This window comes from Salarias fasciatus, chromosome 3 (genome assembly GCF_902148845.1).
Source record: "Salarias fasciatus chromosome 3, fSalaFa1.1, whole genome shotgun sequence".
Lineage (NCBI taxonomy): Eukaryota > Metazoa > Chordata > Actinopteri > Blenniiformes > Blenniidae > Salarias > Salarias fasciatus.
In genome coordinates, this window is record NC_043747.1 from 3,306,120 (window position 1) to 3,324,166 (window position 18,047).

At 50.5% G+C, this 18,047-nt stretch overlaps 2 protein-coding genes across 10 annotated transcripts; both read right to left on the minus strand.

Moving 5' to 3' along the window:
• Nucleotides 1-8,472: 8,472 nt before the first annotated feature.
• hnrnpc (heterogeneous nuclear ribonucleoprotein C) lies at nt 8,473-14,880 on the minus strand. 7 transcript variants are annotated; one of them, XM_030119416.1, is made up of 10 exons: nt 14,767-14,880; nt 13,237-13,270; nt 10,609-10,704; nt 10,244-10,515; nt 9,899-9,971; nt 9,755-9,802; nt 9,475-9,671; nt 9,289-9,399; nt 9,033-9,199; nt 8,473-8,961 (listed from the first exon to the last, which is right to left on the minus strand). In XM_030119416.1, exons 3-10 carry the CDS (start codon nt 10,611-10,613, stop codon nt 8,869-8,871), a joined length of 966 nt encoding a protein of 321 aa, XP_029975276.1. In that variant the 5' UTR covers nt 10,614-10,704; nt 13,237-13,270; nt 14,767-14,880; the 3' UTR covers nt 8,473-8,868. The 7 variants fall into 7 exon arrangements, with proteins under 7 accessions (XP_029975276.1, XP_029975259.1, XP_029975267.1 ...); XM_030119399.1 differs by having other exon boundaries at nt 9,755-9,971; nt 10,609-10,654; XM_030119407.1 differs by having other exon boundaries at nt 9,292-9,399; nt 9,755-9,971.
• A 383-nt stretch (nt 14,881-15,263) lies between these two features.
• Nucleotides 15,264-17,758, minus strand: LOC115408464 (FH1/FH2 domain-containing protein 1). 3 transcript variants are annotated; one of them, XM_030119259.1, is made up of 9 exons: nt 17,612-17,758; nt 17,370-17,507; nt 17,113-17,296; nt 16,738-16,856; nt 16,494-16,655; nt 16,069-16,253; nt 15,770-15,993; nt 15,589-15,698; nt 15,264-15,454 (listed from the first exon to the last, which is right to left on the minus strand). In XM_030119259.1, exons 1-9 carry the CDS (start codon nt 17,738-17,740, stop codon nt 15,434-15,436), a joined length of 1,272 nt encoding a protein of 423 aa, XP_029975119.1. In that variant the 5' UTR covers nt 17,741-17,758; the 3' UTR covers nt 15,264-15,433. The 3 variants fall into 3 exon arrangements, with proteins under 3 accessions (XP_029975119.1, XP_029975110.1, XP_029975124.1); XM_030119250.1 differs by having other exon boundaries at nt 17,370-17,510; XM_030119264.1 differs by lacking the exons at nt 15,264-15,454; nt 15,589-15,698 and having other exon boundaries at nt 15,852-15,993; nt 16,069-16,306; nt 17,370-17,510.
• Between the last annotated feature and the right edge of the window lie 289 nt (nt 17,759-18,047).

The window sequence follows — 18,047 nt, forward strand, 5'->3', positions numbered from 1 at the left end:
AGTCTTAAACTGTCGTTTTGAATAAACACGACTGAGATTAAATGCTTTCTGTGACAGTGAAAGGGGATAAAAACTGCGCCGCCCGTGTTTTCGGGTCCCCCCTCCGTTCGGAGCGCGCAGTGGTACAGTCCGCCCTGAGCGAACTGGCGGACGTGAGACCCCAGACTCTCCCCAGAAAGCGTTTCCCGCCTGGGCGCGAGCCAGCAGGTAAACAGACACACCTGCAGATGAAAGGCGGCGCGGGAAGGGAGCAGCAGACCCGGAAGTGGGCCCGGTGACTCCCCCCCGCAAAGTTTTAATCCCAGAACCCTTCAGAAGTGCGCTTTAGGAACAGCTGCGGAACATTTCTAACCACATTAAAGTTAATGTGGCATCTGAGTCAAAGTATTAGGTTTTAAGTATTATTGCACCAACAATAACAGTCATTCTATTCGATTTCTGCACAAAATGTCTTTGGTCAAATCACTTTTCAAAGCCTAAACCTAAAAACGACATATCTAGTGACAATATAGATCTTTAAAGCAGCAAAAATAGGTCAAAATAATGCATTTTTAATCAAAAAAAAACAAAAATCAAATGTACTTGCCGGTACTTTCAGATTTGACAGGTTTGTGTTCATAATTTTTCTGTTTAAAGAGCAACTTCAGTATCTAAAATGTAAGCTTGTGTTTTAGACCTTTACATGCTCAGGAAGAACATGCAATCTCAACACTAAAGCAGCAACACTGTGCAGCTACATTAAAATGTCCAAACTGATACAAAATGACACAAACAGATGCACAATCATCAATCTCACAGATATACTGAATCAGTGGCGACACGGTGGGGCAGCGGTTAGCTCTCTCGCCTCACAGCGGCTGGTGTCTTTGATGGTTTTATGGCGTGCTGCTTACGTTTAAGGAAAGCACGTGAAAGTCCGCTTTGTGTGGAGGCTGTTTGAATAAGTTTTGACCTAATCTGGGCGTTTCACGATGAATCGACAGTGAGCTCTCTCTCTCTCTCTCTCTCTCTCTCCCTCATGCAGGAACAGAAGGAAAAACAAACACGACACACGTAATGGTGGCTCCAACCGAACCCAGAGCGGAGCCGTGAAATCCAGGACGGCGCTCTGCAGCTCTGCAGTTATGTAAGTGGCTCCATAGTTTCCCTCAGCGAAGCCCTCTGAGCGCTTTGTTTCCTGGATACGTTCAGTGTGGAAACATGGCTGCAGTGAATCTTTAGATCAAACACTCGATCTTTTCATTTTATATTTATCAGAATTTGTCACAGTGCCTACACAGTTTGATAAATGTTGGTTTAAGCCAGCAAGACTGTACAGACTGATTAAAATCTTCAATAAGTTGTGTGCAATGCGGCCGGCGGTTTGAAAGCCCTCTCGCCTTACGTAATGATCCCCGAGTCTCTGTTTCCGTCATGCCAGACATTTGTTCCAGCAGAACAGACTGACGCACATTTAAATAAGTCACTGTGTCACTGCAGACCCAGTGCAGATCAGCAGGAATCCTCTCACACTCCGCTGGGCGGGAAGAAGAGCACCGGGCGTGTGTTTGAACCCGGGGCAGCGTGAGCCTGGGGGCGGAGCCCGGCGGCTGTTTTCCGACCGCAGTGAGCTCCGGCATCATGTGGATCAGAAGGCTTTCCGGTGACGCAGCTCGCCGTCCGTACCGCCGGTGAATCGGCCTCCTCAGGCAGACGTCTTCGTGTTGACGGAACAATCGTTCCGCCAGTCGGAGACGACTCCAGGCAACGTTCGGGCCTCTTCTCCCGACGACATTTAAATGATTTATGGTCCGACGCGCTGCGCTGTTGTCTTTTCTCACATTTCATCGATCAACAGGCTTGAAAACAACAACGGGATGTGAATCCAGTCATCACCCAGTCTCAAGAGCTCAGTCTGAGAGCATTTATTTAAAAAATGTAAAAAAAAAAAAAAACTAAGATTTTTGATGTTACCTGTGCTTTAAATTTCTGTGTTTAATCGATAATATACATTTCTTCGAAAGTATTCTGTAGTCACCCTCACTTGGATGGCTCTCTGCTGGGGAGAGGAGCTCCAACGTTCCCATCTGAGCTAATTGTGGCTAAGTTAGCGAAAACTGTCAGCTGACCCACCTGAAAACGGTGGACGAGCTGACTTTATGATAACACTGGCGATGGATGAAGAAATATAGTCGAAATCAGCGATTTTGCAGAGATTATGTCCCGCGCTGAAGCTCCCTTGCCGTGGCCCCGCTAAATCGGTTGGATCTAAATAACTTCTGACGGACTCTGAGCTGCACCATGTTTGTCTGAGTGAGTATATGAGCGTGACACACCTATAAATAAGGTCCAGGTATCAAAAAACCGGAGTTGCCCTTTAACATCACTGGTATCATCATTGCTGAGTATTCCAGGATAAAGAAGACAAAACAGACAAATGCTCTGATTTTGTTAAAACTGGAATAGTTTTTAGATAGTTTACCACACTTTTTGCACCATTTTGTACTGTTAGTGTGCCTTTCAAATTAAGAGTGTTCTCAACCAATAATATGGCGAGCTCGCCTTAAGATCACATATTAATGTTAGTTGTGTAGTGAATACTCAGATTCATGCTTCACAACACACGGTCAAAGGTAGAATAATATTTTTGTATTTCAGTGTTTGCGAACTGTGAGGAAAAGGAGATTTATTTGTGAAATATTACATTTATGCACGTTTTGCTCTTGCTGGCTCAATAAATGGACATTTCCAGCTTTCTTGCTGTTTCATACTGAGCGTTCCCTTCCACGACCTCCTGACCTCTGTGTGACCTGAAGCCCTCTGAAGCTTCACAGCCCCTCCTGAAGCTCCGGGACTGCAGAATCACAGGACAGGAAGGGGGAAAAAAGAGAGATTTCAAGATGTGAATTTCACAGCAATGTTTGTCAGATACTAAAACACTGAAAGGATTCGTATAAAAACCTGAAAGAGGTTTTACACATTGTTTTCATTTGGTTTAGAAAGGACGGTCACCTAAATGAACCCTTTGAGTCCAGACTTTCCGTCAGCTGGACGCCTCTTCCCTGGACCCTCCTCGGTTCTCGTCCTGCGGCGCTTCAGTTTTTCTCTGTGAGTCAAGTTGTTTTGACGGTGCTGTCTTCTTATCTGCCCCTCTTGAGGACTTCCAGGTCTGGCTGGGTGTGCGTGCTGAGCCCGAAACTGGGCCCTGTTCAGTCCCTGCAGCTGACCTTCCGACCCCCGTCTAAGCCCACATGTGAGATTTTGGACCCACGCTCTATCCCTATCATTGACAAAGTTAGACAAGCTCATAAATACCTTTGTTGTGTCTGTGCGTCCAGTGGCTGGATCCCAGCTGTTAGCATCATAGTTAGCTTAGCTCAATTGCTGGAGGTGAATAGGAGACAGAGCCGGACTGACAAAAGTGGACAAAATCCTCCTTCCAGTGGTCCAGAGGACGGCGTATTAGCATGTGAAGTAAATCCGAATGGTTATAAAACATTTTAAAAGACGTGTTTTCTTTTCAATCCGTTAAAATAACATTTTGATCCACACAGACCTGCGCATGCGCAGTGCTCCGCGGAAGGATATACCGGAACACAGCAGTAGAAGCATAGACTCAGCCGCTGTGCTCCGGTATATCCTTCTGCGGAGCACTGTGCTTGTGCAGATTTGTGTGTTTCAAAAAGTTATTTTAACGGATTGAAAAGAAAACACGTCTTTTAAAATGTTTCATAGCCATTCGGATTTACTTCACATCTTAATACGCCGCCCCCTGGACCACTGGAAGGAGTATTTTGTCCACTTTCGTCAGTCCAGCTCTGTTTCCTGTTCACTTCCATCAATTGAGCTAAGCTAACTACGATGCTAACAGCTGGGATCCAGCCACTGGAGCACAGACACAAAAAAGGTATTTATTAGCTTATCTCACTTTGTATATGATAGGGAAAGGGCGTGGGTCCAAAATCTTCGGAGTATTCCTTTAAAACCTTGACATGGAGCTTGCAGTGCTCAGACTGCAGGATGAAGGAACGAGCTGAATCACAGCCGAAACCAGCGAAACGTGAACAGAGCCCTCGCTCTTGTGTTTGGAGACAAATCCTCAAAAGAAGGAGGGGAAAATCTCCTCAGTGTTACTGTCATTAAATTCTTTGAGAACAACACCATTAAAATCCAATCTTTTAAAGTGTGTGTACTGGGAGTTGAGACACTCTGCTCAGACGTGCTCCTTGTTCTGATTGCTGACCTGACTCCCGGACGGCGGGGACGCTCTGCTCAGGTTATCGGCTCCTGTCCCTCTGCCAAACTCACCATCTGCTCCACACTGCCGGAGGAATCTCCTCACGCCTTAACCTTGAAGAAAGTACAAAGAAAAAAAAACATATTTGTAAAAGAACAAGCAAAGGGTGGAGTGAATCTGAATGAACCGCTGTATTTATGAAACACAGGCGAAAGATGTGACGGTGCAAACGGAAAGCCAGCAGTTGCTTATATAACAGGGCCAATTCACAGTGAATCACTCGTCTGACCTTAATATCAGCAGCTCTGCTGCTTCTATTCTTTCCTGCTCAGAACCTGTTTTCAGCACATTTACTCTCCTCGTGGTGTTAATGAAGTTCTATTTGATCTGAGTATCAGCTGAGAAATGGAAAGGCCGTGGTTTCATTAAAGACGTCAGATACAACTGTTTTCAGGTTGTAAAAACCATTTGAACTCCATCCAACAGGAGTTCAGCGAAACGGTAACCAATGGGAGAGCAGCGTGAGCTAATGCTAACAGCTGCAGCACGCCGATCGGAGTGAATCTTTCTGAATGATTTGCACTTGAGGTGAGACATCCCAGCGTAGGAGAACAGAGTGGGACGATCTGCTGCTGCAGTGAATTCCACTCCTCCTGGCGTTATCGTCATTTCACACTCTCCTCATTCACAGTTTTGAGATGTTTATATGTCGAACGTTTATAAGTTACGACCTGATTTTCATCATGTCAGGGTCACCCGGCGTTACTCTGTCCGTCCAGGACCGTCTGAAGTCTCTGAGAAGACTGAAGTCAGGGTGTGAAACGGTGAAACTTCTGCTTCAGACGAACAACAGTGATGACTGATGGAATAAGGACGTCGCTAACATGAACAACAAAGTCTCCATAACGGCTGTAAACACACACACACACACACACACACACACACACGCACACACGCGTCTCTCTGACGCGCCAAACTTAGTCTTCAATGCGTCTCTATCAAGGCTTGATGAAAGCAGAGTGGATCTGTTTGATGCTGAAGTCAAAGGAACATCAGAAATAGCTGCTGTGTGGACGACGTCTTCCGAGGAGGAGGAGGAGGAAGAGGAGGAGGAGGGGGAGGAGAAGGAGGAGGAAGAGGAGAAGGAGGAGGAGGAGGAGGACAAAGAGGAAGAAGAGGAGGAGGAAGAGGAGGAGGCTTTGATGGAGAGGATAAACAAACAGACACAGAAACCAGGGAGAGCAGGGAGGAACAGTTCCTGCATGGCCCTGAGGACTGGAGCTCGGTCTGAGACCAGAGGTGGAGGAGCTTCCTGTCCCCAAGGGGCCAACGGAGACGCTGGGGCCCAGTCCCTGGACGCGATCGGACCTGTTCCTGGTCCTGAGCAGCCCGATCTCTGGTCCTGATGGGCCCAGTCCCTGGTCCTGATAGTTCCCGGTCCCTGGTCCTGATGGTTCCCGGTCCCTGGTCCTGATAGTTCCCGGTCCCTGGTCCTGATAGTTCCCGGTCCCTGGTCCTGATGGTTCCCGGTCCCTGGTCCTGATAGTTCCCGGTCCCTGGTCCTGATGGTTCCCGGTCCCTGGTCCTGATGGTTCCCGGTCCCTGGTCCTGATGGTTCCCGGTCCCTGGTCCTGATGGGCCCGCCGGGCTGCCTTCAGACTCCTGCTGACCTATTTACAGCCGGCGTGACGTCAGGCCTGTCTCTTTCACTCCGTCTCCTCCTCGTCCCTCTCTCTCTCTCCTCCCTCAAGTCTCCATCTCGACCCGTCCTCCTCTGACCATCGTCCTGATCCGTCTCACACTTCCTGTCCTCTAACGTCACGACGTGGAGAACGAGGCGGGACTGCGGTGAGTCAGGAACCAGCCGAGCGTCTCCTGCCAATAACCCACTTTCTGCAGATTAAAGCCGCACTGGAGAATATTAATGTGCTGGAGAGCGGCGTTGGCCCGCCACGCGGCGAGCCTCCACCATATGCGCCAGATCTGTGGGAGCAGAGTCAACAAAATAAAAGCACTGCGAGAGAACCGGAGCGGGTTTTATTCTAGATACATACTATGGTGGATAAACCAAACGCCACAAAATAGATTTGGTTTTAGAGGATGAATCACCTCCGGCTGATTGAAGCCGACCCTGAACAGCTTAGCTTACAGGAAGTCTTTTATTTTGAAGAAGAACTTTGAAAGAATGACAACGTGAGGCTCATACTGACGTGTTGGAAATCAGTTAAAGCCACAGCGATGAGAAAGGGACTGGAAATCAGCTGGTTAGTTCATCACTTTATGAAGGTACCGTTACTCGCTGCTGCTGATATTACAGTGACGGACTGAAGTAAACTAACCTGGCAGAAGCCAGATTGACGTGTGCAGCGACAGCTTCACACGTCAATCTGGGATTTCACTCAGCAAATCCGTTCGGGGAAGGAGGGACTTGCTCTAGAACTCTTTGCGTTCATTGGACGGAAGGACACAGTGCGCCCGCCTAACCATGTTTGGTTTCAGCCAATCACTGCAAAGAAAATATTACATCGACACACACACACACACACATCTTTGCCATTCAAAAATGTGCAAAGCGCCTCTTGCTGTTCGTTTTTCAAAGAGGCAACAGAGGATTCATCCAAAACGGATTTAATCGCTGTGGGGACATCCATTGTTTTCGCTAGCCATGCTAATATTATTAGCAGTCCGTCGCTTCCTGCTTCGGTCACAGCTCCATGTCCCGCCCTAAACGACGCGTGATTGGTCCGAAGGAAAAAAATCCGAGCCGAGCGCATGAGCGCGAGCGGTGCAAGATGGATTCTCGTGGCGTGTGTGAACAAATACTGCGAGAAGTCAGCTTGCCGGCAAGGTTGGAAGTGAACAGGAGTTTAGTGAAATAGTTAAAAAAGCTTATATCATTGATTTTAAGCAAAAAAAAAACATAGATTTGTGCTTGAAAAGGAGTGGAGAGAAGAAAGAAACTGGCTTCGTCCCTCATTGGTACCTTCAGGTCTCTGGACCTCGGTCCACTGGGCTCTCAGCGGCGAGGACGAGCAGAAATGTGGGAAACAGATGAACCGACAGGTTTCCTGTAATTCTCGTCTTCATGGCGTGTTTGTCGCAGAACACAAGCAGATTATCTATGAGAAGCAGGAGGGCTGATTCCCGCCGCGGGGTCGCCTCTAATCTGACGCTACAGTCAGAGCCGTCAACAATCGCCGAGTGGCAGCGAGCGGGAGAACAGAGAGAGAGAGAGAGAGAGAGAGAGAGCGAGTCTGCAGAGTGGAGGAGGTGGAGATGAAAGGATGGAGGTATGGAAATGGAGAGGAGCAGGATTAAGGAGATGTAGGGCAGGAAAGGGTTAGGAGAGACGAGGACAGTCCAACAGCCTGCGGGACGAGATGGAGCAGGAGGCGAGACCGCCCAGAGCCATGGATCTGCTCCTCCTCCTCCTCCTCTTCATCTCATCCCCCCTTCATGTGCTCAATGCTATCCCTCTTTCTGTCTCATTAATATTCACTACAGCTCTGGGGCTAGTCTCACACACACACACACACACACACAGCTTCATATCGGCTGTTCAGCTCAGCTTCCACCGATCAATACCACACACACACACACACTCACACACACACACTCAGGTTAGGGTTCCTGTGGAAGCTGAATGCACGAGGACTCTGGACGCCACTGGAGTCCCAGAACGCCACAGCAGCTGCAGAGAGACTGTTATGGTGGAGATAAAGCGAGCGCAGCCACAACAGACGGAGCTGAGAGTTCATCACTTCTTCAGCTTCGACCCTGATTAAATGTTTGAGGACTGAAAGTAACCCGGATCCCAAACTCAAACGTAAAGAACCTGAAAAAACTCCTCAGCAGTCCAGTTTGAAACATCACCAACAAAGATGAGTCCAGCGTTCTGCTGTAGACAGACCCTTACTATCTAAACTGAATCATGACTTTGTTGTACACTGGGATGTAAACCTCTCTCAGTGTCAGTGAAGTTCTCCTACAGTTCTGCTACTTGTCAGGGTTTCCCCCGTTGGATCTGAAGCCGTGTGCAGAGAGAGGCCTCCGGTGAGGAGGTGTCTCTTTGTGGCAGATTTACGGTCCTGTGAGGAGACAGAGGCAGCAGTGTCTGAGCCGGTTGTGAAAGGTGACTCCTCTCACGTCGTCTCTGAGGGGAATCAGCATCGTTCTCTGTTGTGTTGGTGGAGATGTGTGAAAGGTCAGCTCTGGATGTTCCTGCTACGAAGGCTCAGAGAGACTCGCACCTGGAAAACACGTTTATTCACTTTCAGCAGCGCGATGCAGGCAGGAAACGGAAAACAGGCATGACAGGAGCGGGGGTCACGGTGAGGTCGCGGACAGGAAGCACACTCTCCCCTCAGAGTGTGTGCGTGTGCGTGTGTGTGTGTGTTTGTGTGTGTGTGTGATGGACGTCCAGCACGCTGTCCGATCAGACGAACAGCAGCACCGCGGGGTCGCGGCCAGGCGTGGGGCTGCGCTGCCACCTGCTGGTCAGGAGGAGGCAGTGCAGCAGCTCGTCCTGGCTGCAGTGACACAAACTGTTGTGTTGATTGGAAAAGTAACTCTAGCAAAGAAAAACAAGTGCCAGCGTGTGTGTGTGTGTGTGTGTGTGTGTGAGGAGTGGCGTCTACAGCGGCCAGGCCGATTCAGGAGTGGTCTCCGTTGGCGCTGTCGCCGTCGTCCTCTCCTTCCTCCTGCTCGCCCTCCTCCTCCTCCTCCTCCCGTCCTCGGCTCTTCATCTGGACAGAGAGAGACGAGGATGAGGAGACGGACCGGACGCCACCCGGCGGCCGACGGACGGGCGCCTCACCCCGTCCTCGTCCTCCAGCGGGTCCCGCCGGTCCTCCTCTTCCTCCTCCTCCTCGGAGTCGTTCAGCTCCTCCCGCTCTCGCTTCAGGCCGTCGTCCTTCTTGCTGGAGGTGGACGAGTGCAGGGGGGACACCTCGCCCGGCTCCGGCTTCACGCCCTTCAGGTCGGCTGGGTGGGGTTTGGGACCAGAGGCAGGATTTGGTGAGATCAGGGCAGAGGTACCTGGGACTTCCTGTCGGGACCGGGCGGAGGCCTACCGGACTTCTTGTGGTCCTTCTCCATGCGCTCCAGGCTCTCCAGCAGGTAGTCCACCTTGTGTTTGATCTGCGTCAGCTCCCGCTTGATGGTCTGCAGGTCGTCTGCCTTCACTGCCAGAGAGAACCGGGTTCAGGGCGGTGGGGTGGGGTGGGGTGGGGTCGGGTCGGGGTCGGGGTTCACTCTACCTGAGCGTGAAGTCCTCTGGCTGCTCTTGGAGGACGAGAAGCTGGTCTTGGTTCTCCGGCTGCCGCCGCCGCCGCCGCCGCCGCCGCCGCCGCCGCCGCCACTGCTCAGGCTGACCCGGGGCCGCTTGGAGGGCACGACGGCGCGGGACAGCGGCGGCGGCGGCGGGGGAGGGACCCGCGACTGGTAGGAGTACATTCTGGAAAACACCACGGTCACACACACATCAACACTCTGGGATCAAGCTGATCGACACACTGCTGGGGATCAAAGTCATCTCACCTGTCGTAGTAATCCCTCTGGAAGTCGTAGTCCAGATCAAAAGACGAGCTGCAGGGAGAGGAGGAAGCCTGATGAGGAGGAGGAGGAGGAGGAGGGGGAGGAGGAGGAGGAGGAGGAGGAGGAGGAGGAGGAGATGGTCCACACCTGTACATGTCTCCTGCAGAACGCTTGGCCGTCTTGGATCTGTGAGGCTTGGGTTCTCCGGCCAGGTTGATGTCTGCAGGAAGGAGACCAGACCTTCAGGCTATAAATCCTCCAGATCGTTCAGAACATTTAAACAACACCGAGTTCTGGAAGGAGCCTCGACTGTTAGACGCCAATACGGCTCGTTATCTGGCTTTCTTCTGGACTTGGCCATGAATCTTCATGTTGAAGCAGGGAGACATGGGAAACACGCCGGGCTGCGGCCCTCCAGGACCAGCAATGCCCACCCCTGGTCTAAACCGTGCTCCGGCAGTGCCTTTGAGCAGCGCCGGGCGCCCTCCTCACCTAGCACCTGTCCCACGATGACGCGGCCGTCCTCGCCGGCCACGGCGGCCCGGGCGTTCCTCTCGCTGACGTACTGCACGAAGGCGTAGCCCTTGTGCACGGAGCAGCCCAGCACCTTGCCGTACTTGGAGAAGATGGCCTCCACGTCGGCCTTGGTGACCAGCAGGGTGTTGAGGTTGCCGATGAAGACGCGGGAGTTGAGCGAGCGCGGGTCGGTCTTGTTGGTCACGTTGCTGCTGGACAGCAGGCTGGAGGAGGAGGAGGACGACCAGCTGGGGGGGGGGCAGAGGAGGGACAGGCACGGCGTCAGGAAGCACTCGGCGGGGGAACCGTACACACTGACGGGTTTCCAGGAAACACTCACCTCCATGGTGTGTGTGCCGGGGGGGGGGGGGATCAGCCCGTCTCCCTCTGCCGGACAGGAGAAGACGACGTCAGAAAAGGTTTAAACCTTTCTGCTCCTGAGGAGACATTACAAGTTCAGACTTTTTAAACAGGTTTAGTACAGTTTGGACCAGGGGTGTTCAACCTGTGGCTCTTCAGTCCCTCTGTAGCGGCTCCAGGAAGCCTAATAATCATTATGTGATTCATCACTCTTGGATTTAAAAAAAAGGTTCAAGTAAAATTAGGAAAAATAGCAAAAACCACAAGAAATGGAGAAAAAAATTGATAGAACAGCTAAAACAACCTGAAATATCTACAATTTCTAACCTAAGAAAATGAAATATGGCAGGAAAAACCCACAGAAAACTGTTTGAAAAGAGGTAAAATTCCTAAACTGTCAACCAAAAAAGCTTAAAAATAATAAAACTGTTAAAATCAAATGCAATAATAGGTTCAATGTATAAAATGTGACTATTCTGAACTGTAGTTAAAACTTCATGAATGCATCTTAAGATCTAGTTTTTGTTTGCGAGCCTTCCTGAGCTGCATTCGCCTCATTTTAATGGTTAAATGTTCTTCACGGCTCCAGAACAGCTGGACTTGACAGAAAGTCACCGAAATGGCCGTTTAGTTCAGAAAGGCCTGCAGAACCCTGGTCCAGACAGTTTGGAATGAACGCTAACTTCCTGTTAGTGGAGATATTAAAGGTGCTCATCGAGGACAGAAGCTTCAAGTGGAGTAAATGGCGGACTCTGGAAGAACCCGGCCCGTCTGCTGCTTCCCGCCACCTGCTGTTTTTAACTGATCCACACAGTTTAGTGAGCGGCGCTGCGCAGAGCAGCGTTATTTAATGTGGGGCAGGACGGCGGCGGCTCCAGATGCTGCAGAGTTGCGTAACGCTGCGGAGGCGGGAGTCTGGCTCGGTGTGCTCAGACCAGACGCCGGCCCCGTGCGGTCCTTCTAGCTCCACAGGCCGGGTCAGCTCCAGGTGAGGCGGGACGCCGAGCCGCCACTTCCTGTCTGGACAGGAGCCGCTACCAGGAGACGGGAGGAGGAGGAGGAGGAGGAGGAGGAATCTGAGGATCCTGTCTTTGTGAAAAGGCTCTTCTTGGACGTTCTTCCATGTGTCGTTAGCTGCAGGTCTGATCGCCTCTCAGGCCTCTTTCCCCTAAATAAACCTTTACAGTCAGAAACTTTATTAGATCTTCTCTAAATCAGAGTCCATCCCCCTCGGTCCACTTCGGAAAGCGAAATGAAACATGACTGCGTTGGAGAGACAATTACTCCCACATGACCTCGTTCTTCACCCTGAACTGTGTATTACTGGTGTGTGTCCTGACACACACACATCATGTCTGGAATCATAATCGCTGCTCTGGATTTATGGCTCCTGTTAAACGAGTCGCAGAACCAAAACTCCTTCAACGGATCAGGGGAACGTCCAGAACTCTGCCTCTGGAGACGACCGCTGACAGGGTCAAAGGTCAAGGTGTCGCTGTTCTGAGACATGTGCTGCTTTAATGGGATGTATGGAGAGAGTGGGTTTCAGATGGTGGATCAGGAGGAGCTACCGGCGAACCAGTGTCCTGAAATAACCTTCCTTCCTTTTGATGCCGTCTTTACTTTGTGTGAAACCATCATTCAAATCTGTATCCTGGAACCAGAGAAACCGGAGCGGCTGTCCTTGCTGTTGGGTTGTTGGGTTTTGTTTGTTTCATGTTGTTTTGGATCCTTTTCAACCACCTGCCTTGCAAGGACGACTATTTAAATTCTGGACAGTCGTTTGGCCGCCCTCGACGTTCCCTTTGCTGTCAGAGCGCTCCGATTTCTCTGTGGTATTGAAAAATATCCTGAAGACACTGTTAGGGGAAAACAACACCTTTTCCCCAGTGAGGTAAAAAGATCTGACACCTTCACCCAACTCACAGAAACACTAACGTCATCCCTGTTAGACCCTTTTTCCTCCTGACTCGTTCCTTCCGGAGAACTGATTGATCACATGACTGAGCTGCTCGGTGTATCGTCTTCTCCCCGCAGCAGCTCGGCGTCCCGCGTGTTTCTGGCGCTTTCCAGGAAGCTGCAGCTCATCGGGCCTTCATTCAGGGGAACCTGGCTGGTGTTTGTGCTTGAACTTTGGAGCAGCGCCACCTCCGGGCCGCCGCCGAGGCGGGGTGTGTGTGTTGGGACTGCAGGTGAGGGTGTGTGTGTGTGTGTTGTCTCTGCACCCTCCAGGCTGATAACCTGCATCTGCTGACATGCAAAACAACTGAGAATCCCCACTGTGCTTGAAATAGTCATGAGGTGTTACTGGGGTTTAATCATCATCATCATCAGAATGAGCAGCAGGATCCTTACAGAGGTCATCAGGGTCAAACGGCTTGAGAACCAGGCCGCCCGCTCCCTACGGTCACAGCAAAATAAAAACCATGCTGCTAGCTCTACCAAATCCATAAAAGAGGGGAGGAAGGAATAACTAATGTCATCAGAGAGTTAAAGTACAATAAAAAAAAAATAAATAAATAAAATTAAGATGCAAAATTTGAGAAGGAAATTTAAAAAAAAAAAAAAAAAAAAAAAAAAAGGGAAGAAGAGGCTTGAGAACAACTTACGATTCGCCGCTGCCGAAAAAAGTGGCTTCAAAAACTAAACGGGGGAAACAAAAAAAAAAGGTCAAATTAGATAAGAAGGCCGATAAGCAGGAAAAAAACTTGTGACGGCTGAAAGAAAGAAAAATCAGTTACACATCAAAGCGGCAGTCTCACGGGTTAATCTGAAATGCATGCTTCAAATTCTGTTGTTTTGCATTTCAAGGCAGTTTGAAGCCCAGAATGTAAAACATTTATCAAACAAACACAAACAACGATTGCAGGTTTTGACCTTTTTGGATTTTCTTTCAATTAAAACTACCATGTAGACAAGCTTAACACCGTGTTCAGAATAGTTTTCAAACTGAAAATAAAAAAGTCTTAATCCTAATTCTGTGATTAAAAGCAGTCAATGTGTTTGGTAAAGCTACTTTATCAGTTCATAGAACTAGTTTATTTGTATTTAAACAGTAAATAAGCCTCAGTATAGTTTGATGGAGGTTTACTGCATTTCAAAATAAAAGTCTCTGGTTAATCTAGTCATCCTGAACCAGCAGAGCAGTCACCGATGGAGGTAGAGGGGTAGAAGTGGAGGTCCTCCTCTCTGTGGGGGGGCTGGGACAGCAGGAGAGCGCCCCCTGCAGGGACTCATGTTCAAGACCGCTTCAGAGCGCATAGAGGTCAGAGGTCACAAGAGGATCACAAAATCTCACTAGTTTCTATCACTAGTCTGAGTGGAAATTTAAACAGTTTCAGTGTTTCTGTAATAATAAGATTAATAATTTAGAAGTGTAGATTTTATACAGCTGCAAAAAATTTTGAATCTTACTGATGTATAACTTTTGAGAGGATTTTTCTTAAAGGAAGTGAAATGAGACGTTTTCACTCAAAGTAAATCCTTTAGTTTCTCAGTGAGCTTACTGGAAGTAAAGAAAAAACCTGCAAAATTACCAAAATGCACAAATAATGAGGCAGGAATAAGAAAAAATATCCCATCTGTGACAGTACAAACAACAAAATGCTGCTGTGTTCAGAAAAAAATCCTCATTTTCTCTGAGAGAGGATCAAAACATGTTTCCTGTGAAAATACACCAGCTGCAAAACCACAAGGATCAATTAAAAAAAGAAAGTCTCAATGTCAACACTGCAAATCAAGTAGGAATAAAAAAAAAACAAAACTTAAAAACGTCTTTCCAGGAAAATAAATAAAATAAAAACGGGGGAAAGATCAATGTTTAACCACAGTCCAAAAATCCTGAGACCACAACCAGACAAAACGACACCACAGCATCCCAGCTCTGCAAAATGTCTTATTTCCGCCAACATAAATCAAAATATCAGCTGAAAACTAGCTTTTGTGCGCGGATTGTCGCTGCAGCCATCACAAAATGAACGCCACTGAAACGCCAAACGCAGTCTGAGGAGGGGAGAGACACAAAAATCCCTTTAAAAATGAAAGAAAAACCAAAAAACATCCCGAAGACGCTTCAAGGTCAGGAAAAAAATAACCAAAAAAAGGAGGGGGAAAAATATCTCTCGTTTAAAAATACTCACCGGGAGCTTAACAGTTAAAAATGGGGAACAATTCAAGGCTGTTTGCGCTCAGAGGGTAAAGATCCGCTCACGGCTCACTATCACCTTGAAACAGACACACGAAATGGCGTCCGCACACACACACACACACACACACAGCGGGCTGGCGGGACACGCCCACTGACGGAACCCCGGCCTCTGATTGGCTCCCGAAACCCGCCTCTCCGACTATGCTCTGCACTGATTGGACGATGCGCCTGTCAGTTAATCTTAGGGGGATGACGTCAGGCCTACAGCGGCGAGGGACTGTTTTGAAACTGAAAGTCACTTTTACCGTCAAAAAGTTCCTCTATTATTTGATTTACCTTTATTAATATTAATAAAAGAGTAATAATCTATTAAAATGATACATAATTGGGGTATTTACACATATAATTATGTAATTCTTGTTTTGAAAATGAACAAAATTAGAATTAATAAAGACAGTGAGATGACAAAGACGAGCAGACACACAAATATTAACACTTCTGAAACAGATTTTAATGCGTTCTTGCCTGAAATAATAGAAACAAAACAAAACAAAACAAACAGAAATCAAGTCATATTTGCAGCAAACTGTAAACATATTATCAAAACTATGTAACCCAGTTGGATCACAGTGAGTGAATTGAACAGCATGGTCACCACTTCAGTTTCCGGGACAATGGACCTGAGGAATACACACACACACACACACACACACACACACACACACACACACACACACACACACACACACACAGGCTCATATTATATAAGAAGCGACCAAAAGCAGTGAAAACCTGTGCGTTGGGGTAAAGGTACCTGTGAGTTGAGCCGTCCTCCTCCGGCTGCGCGGCAGAGTGACGTCCGGCCTGGAAACGGCCTCGGGGCGTCCGCAGCACCTCCTCCAGTTTGACCTGCTCCTCGTTCTCCTGGTGGACGGACGAGGCGTGAGCGCTCGCTGACCCGATCCCGGCGGTTCGACACACCTGAATCAGCCCACCTGTGACGGAGCCTGCTGCCACTTCCTGCTCTCCACGGGAGTGCCGGGCGCCGGGCTCTCGGCCTCGCCCCTCTGCCGCTCCCGCTGCCGCTGCAGGACGGCGGCCTGCCTGGCGGCGCGGGTACTCCAGTGAGAAGTCGCTGATGGTTTTGCAGAAGTCCTCTGCTCTGGTGTCTCTGGCCATGGCTTTGGAGTAGCCGAGGAAGAGGAGGAACGAGTGGAACCTGCACAAACAGCAGCGATGCAGTCAAACTGGAGCATCCTGACCCTCCGTTGGCTCTGCGGTCCCTCGTCAGCACCTGTTTATCACACGGCGATGGACGGCTTTCAGGACCTTCAGCCGCTCTTCACACTCTTTGAGGAATCTTTGGCAGCCTGGGACGAAGCGACCCCTCCTGGGCCGAGGCCTCGGCTCGTTTCCTCTCGCCTCCTCTCCTCCTGTCGTTCCGCTTTCTCCAGAACCTTCAGCTGCTCCCAGGACGTTCTGCAGAGAGCCTGGAGTTGAGTGAAGCTCGCCTGGACCTGCTGGTAGTCGCACTGGGATGACGGGAGAAGAAGCGTTTGGGAAAGTCGAAGTGTCACGTTTGGATTTATTGTAATTTCCATGCAGTTTCTGAGCAACTTGATTGAGAAGGACAGAAAATTATAATGTAAAGCTATTGAGACCTTATTGCCCCAGAAACGGCATCAACAGCCAATCAAACCGATGGATCTGGACCCTCACCTTGCCGGCCTTGGTCACGGCGGGGATTTCGGAGTAGAGGTCGGAGGATTGTGGGTAGAGCTGCAGCAGCAGCTCGCAGACGTGGTGCAGGAGGGGCTGGCGGGTGTGGGTGTCCCTCACCTGGGACAGCTTCCCCAGGTAGCTCAGCTCGAAGACCCGGGCCTGAGGAGACGGAGCCACGTCAGCTCAGGGCGGGCTCAGACCGCCGCGGCCGACGGAGGACGAAGCGGTCGGGATCACTCACCTTACACCGTTGAGGAAATTGCCGACGGCCAGCACGGTGGCCAGGATGCACCTGAAGGTGTGGCTGGCCGCCAGCTGCTCCATGGCCTGCTTCAGATGGAAGAGAGGCTCGGCGATCTCCTGTGGAGAGGGAGGATGCACGTCGAGTGCTTTCTGTGAGTCATTCAGACCAACGAGTTTCATTTTTAGCCTGGTGACATTTTTTTGGCGACGAGAGGAGATCACACTGGTGTTTTAGCGTTGCACACCCAGGTAATGACTCTCCAGCGTGACGCAGCCTGTGGAGGCAGCACCATGGCGTCTGTGTGTGACAGATCTATTTATGCCGCTCACTCTGTTCTGTTCGTCAGTGTTTCCTGGTCGCGGCTGAGCTCACCCTCTCCGAGGAGTCGTAGTCCAGAGCGAAGGCCCAGAGCTGCAGCCTGGAGCTCAGGTGAGGGATGTCGCCCAGCGTGAGCAGGCAGAGCTCGGCCTGGGCCAGGGGGCAGTGGGGGTTCTGGGCTCTGGCCTCTTGGATCAGAACCATCTCCTCTTCTGTCGGGATCACCGCTTGACAGACGCTTTTAAGAATCAACAGAATCTGTCAGGTTTATTCACACATTTGAGCAGTGGAGGAATGAACGGGAGCTTTACCTGAACGTCCTCTCGGTCCAGCACGCTGCTGTCCATGCTGAGGATGGCCGGGGGAGGAGGCGGGGCGGCGGCAGGCTGCTGAGGGCGATGGTGACGATGTTGCTGCGCTTCACCCCCAGCACCGGACACCGCCGGCTGCTTCTGCCGGCAGGAAAACTCCGTCTTTACCAGCGTAGTCTTGAAGCATTCCAAGCACTTCGGCTGTTTAAAAGAATCTGATTTCTGAGCCTGCTGTGTCTCACCTGCCGTCCAGAGAGCACGCTGTAGCCGCCGCTGCCGCCTTTGGATTCGAACAGGTACTCCAGGCGGTTGGTGTCCAGGTGCACGGGCTCCAGCGCCGCCCAGATGGTCTGGATCCCGAAGCGGGTCATCCTGGGGAGCGGGCTCAGGCTCTGCAGCTCCCTCCAGTGGAGCTTCAGGGTGCGAGTTTTCACGGCGTCGCCTTTAGACGGGGTGAGGGCTGGGAGGCGGCGGGGGAGGCGGGAGAGGCGGGGGAGGCGGCGCCGGAGGGGCTCCAGGGCACGCCGGCGGTTCGGGGGTCGGCTGGAGGACTTCGTCCTCTGCGCTGTCTTCCTCGTCCCACAGGTCTGAGAAGTCCAGGCTGTTCAGGCAGAGGCGGGCAGCGGGTTTGAGGAAGGAGCCCCAGGGCGGGTCCAGGTCCCCGCCGCTGGCCGTCGC

Bases quoted from the DNA above. Each gene is read 5' to 3' on its own strand.
- hnrnpc (XM_030119399.1), bottom strand. The intron at 9,672-9,754 runs GTGAGATGACTT...GGTGTTTTCCAG, and splicing joins CAGAGGGATTACTACGACAG to AATGTACTCCTACCAGTCGC. The intron at 9,400-9,474 runs GTAGAGTGAACC...TCTCTCTGGCAG, and splicing joins CCAGAGGACTTCACGCTCAG to TGAAGGCAGACGACCTGCAG.
- LOC115408464 (XM_030119250.1), bottom strand. From the start codon at position 17,740: ATGACCCGCTTCGGGATCCAGACCATCTGGGCGGCGCTGGAGCCCGTG. The intron at 17,511-17,611 runs GTGAGACACAGC...TCCTGCCGGCAG, and splicing joins GCGTGCTCTCTGGACGGCAG to AAGCAGCCGGCGGTGTCCGG. The intron at 15,994-16,068 runs GTGCTGACGAGG...CTGTTTGTGCAG, and splicing joins CATCGCCGTGTGATAAACAG to GTTCCACTCGTTCCTCCTCT.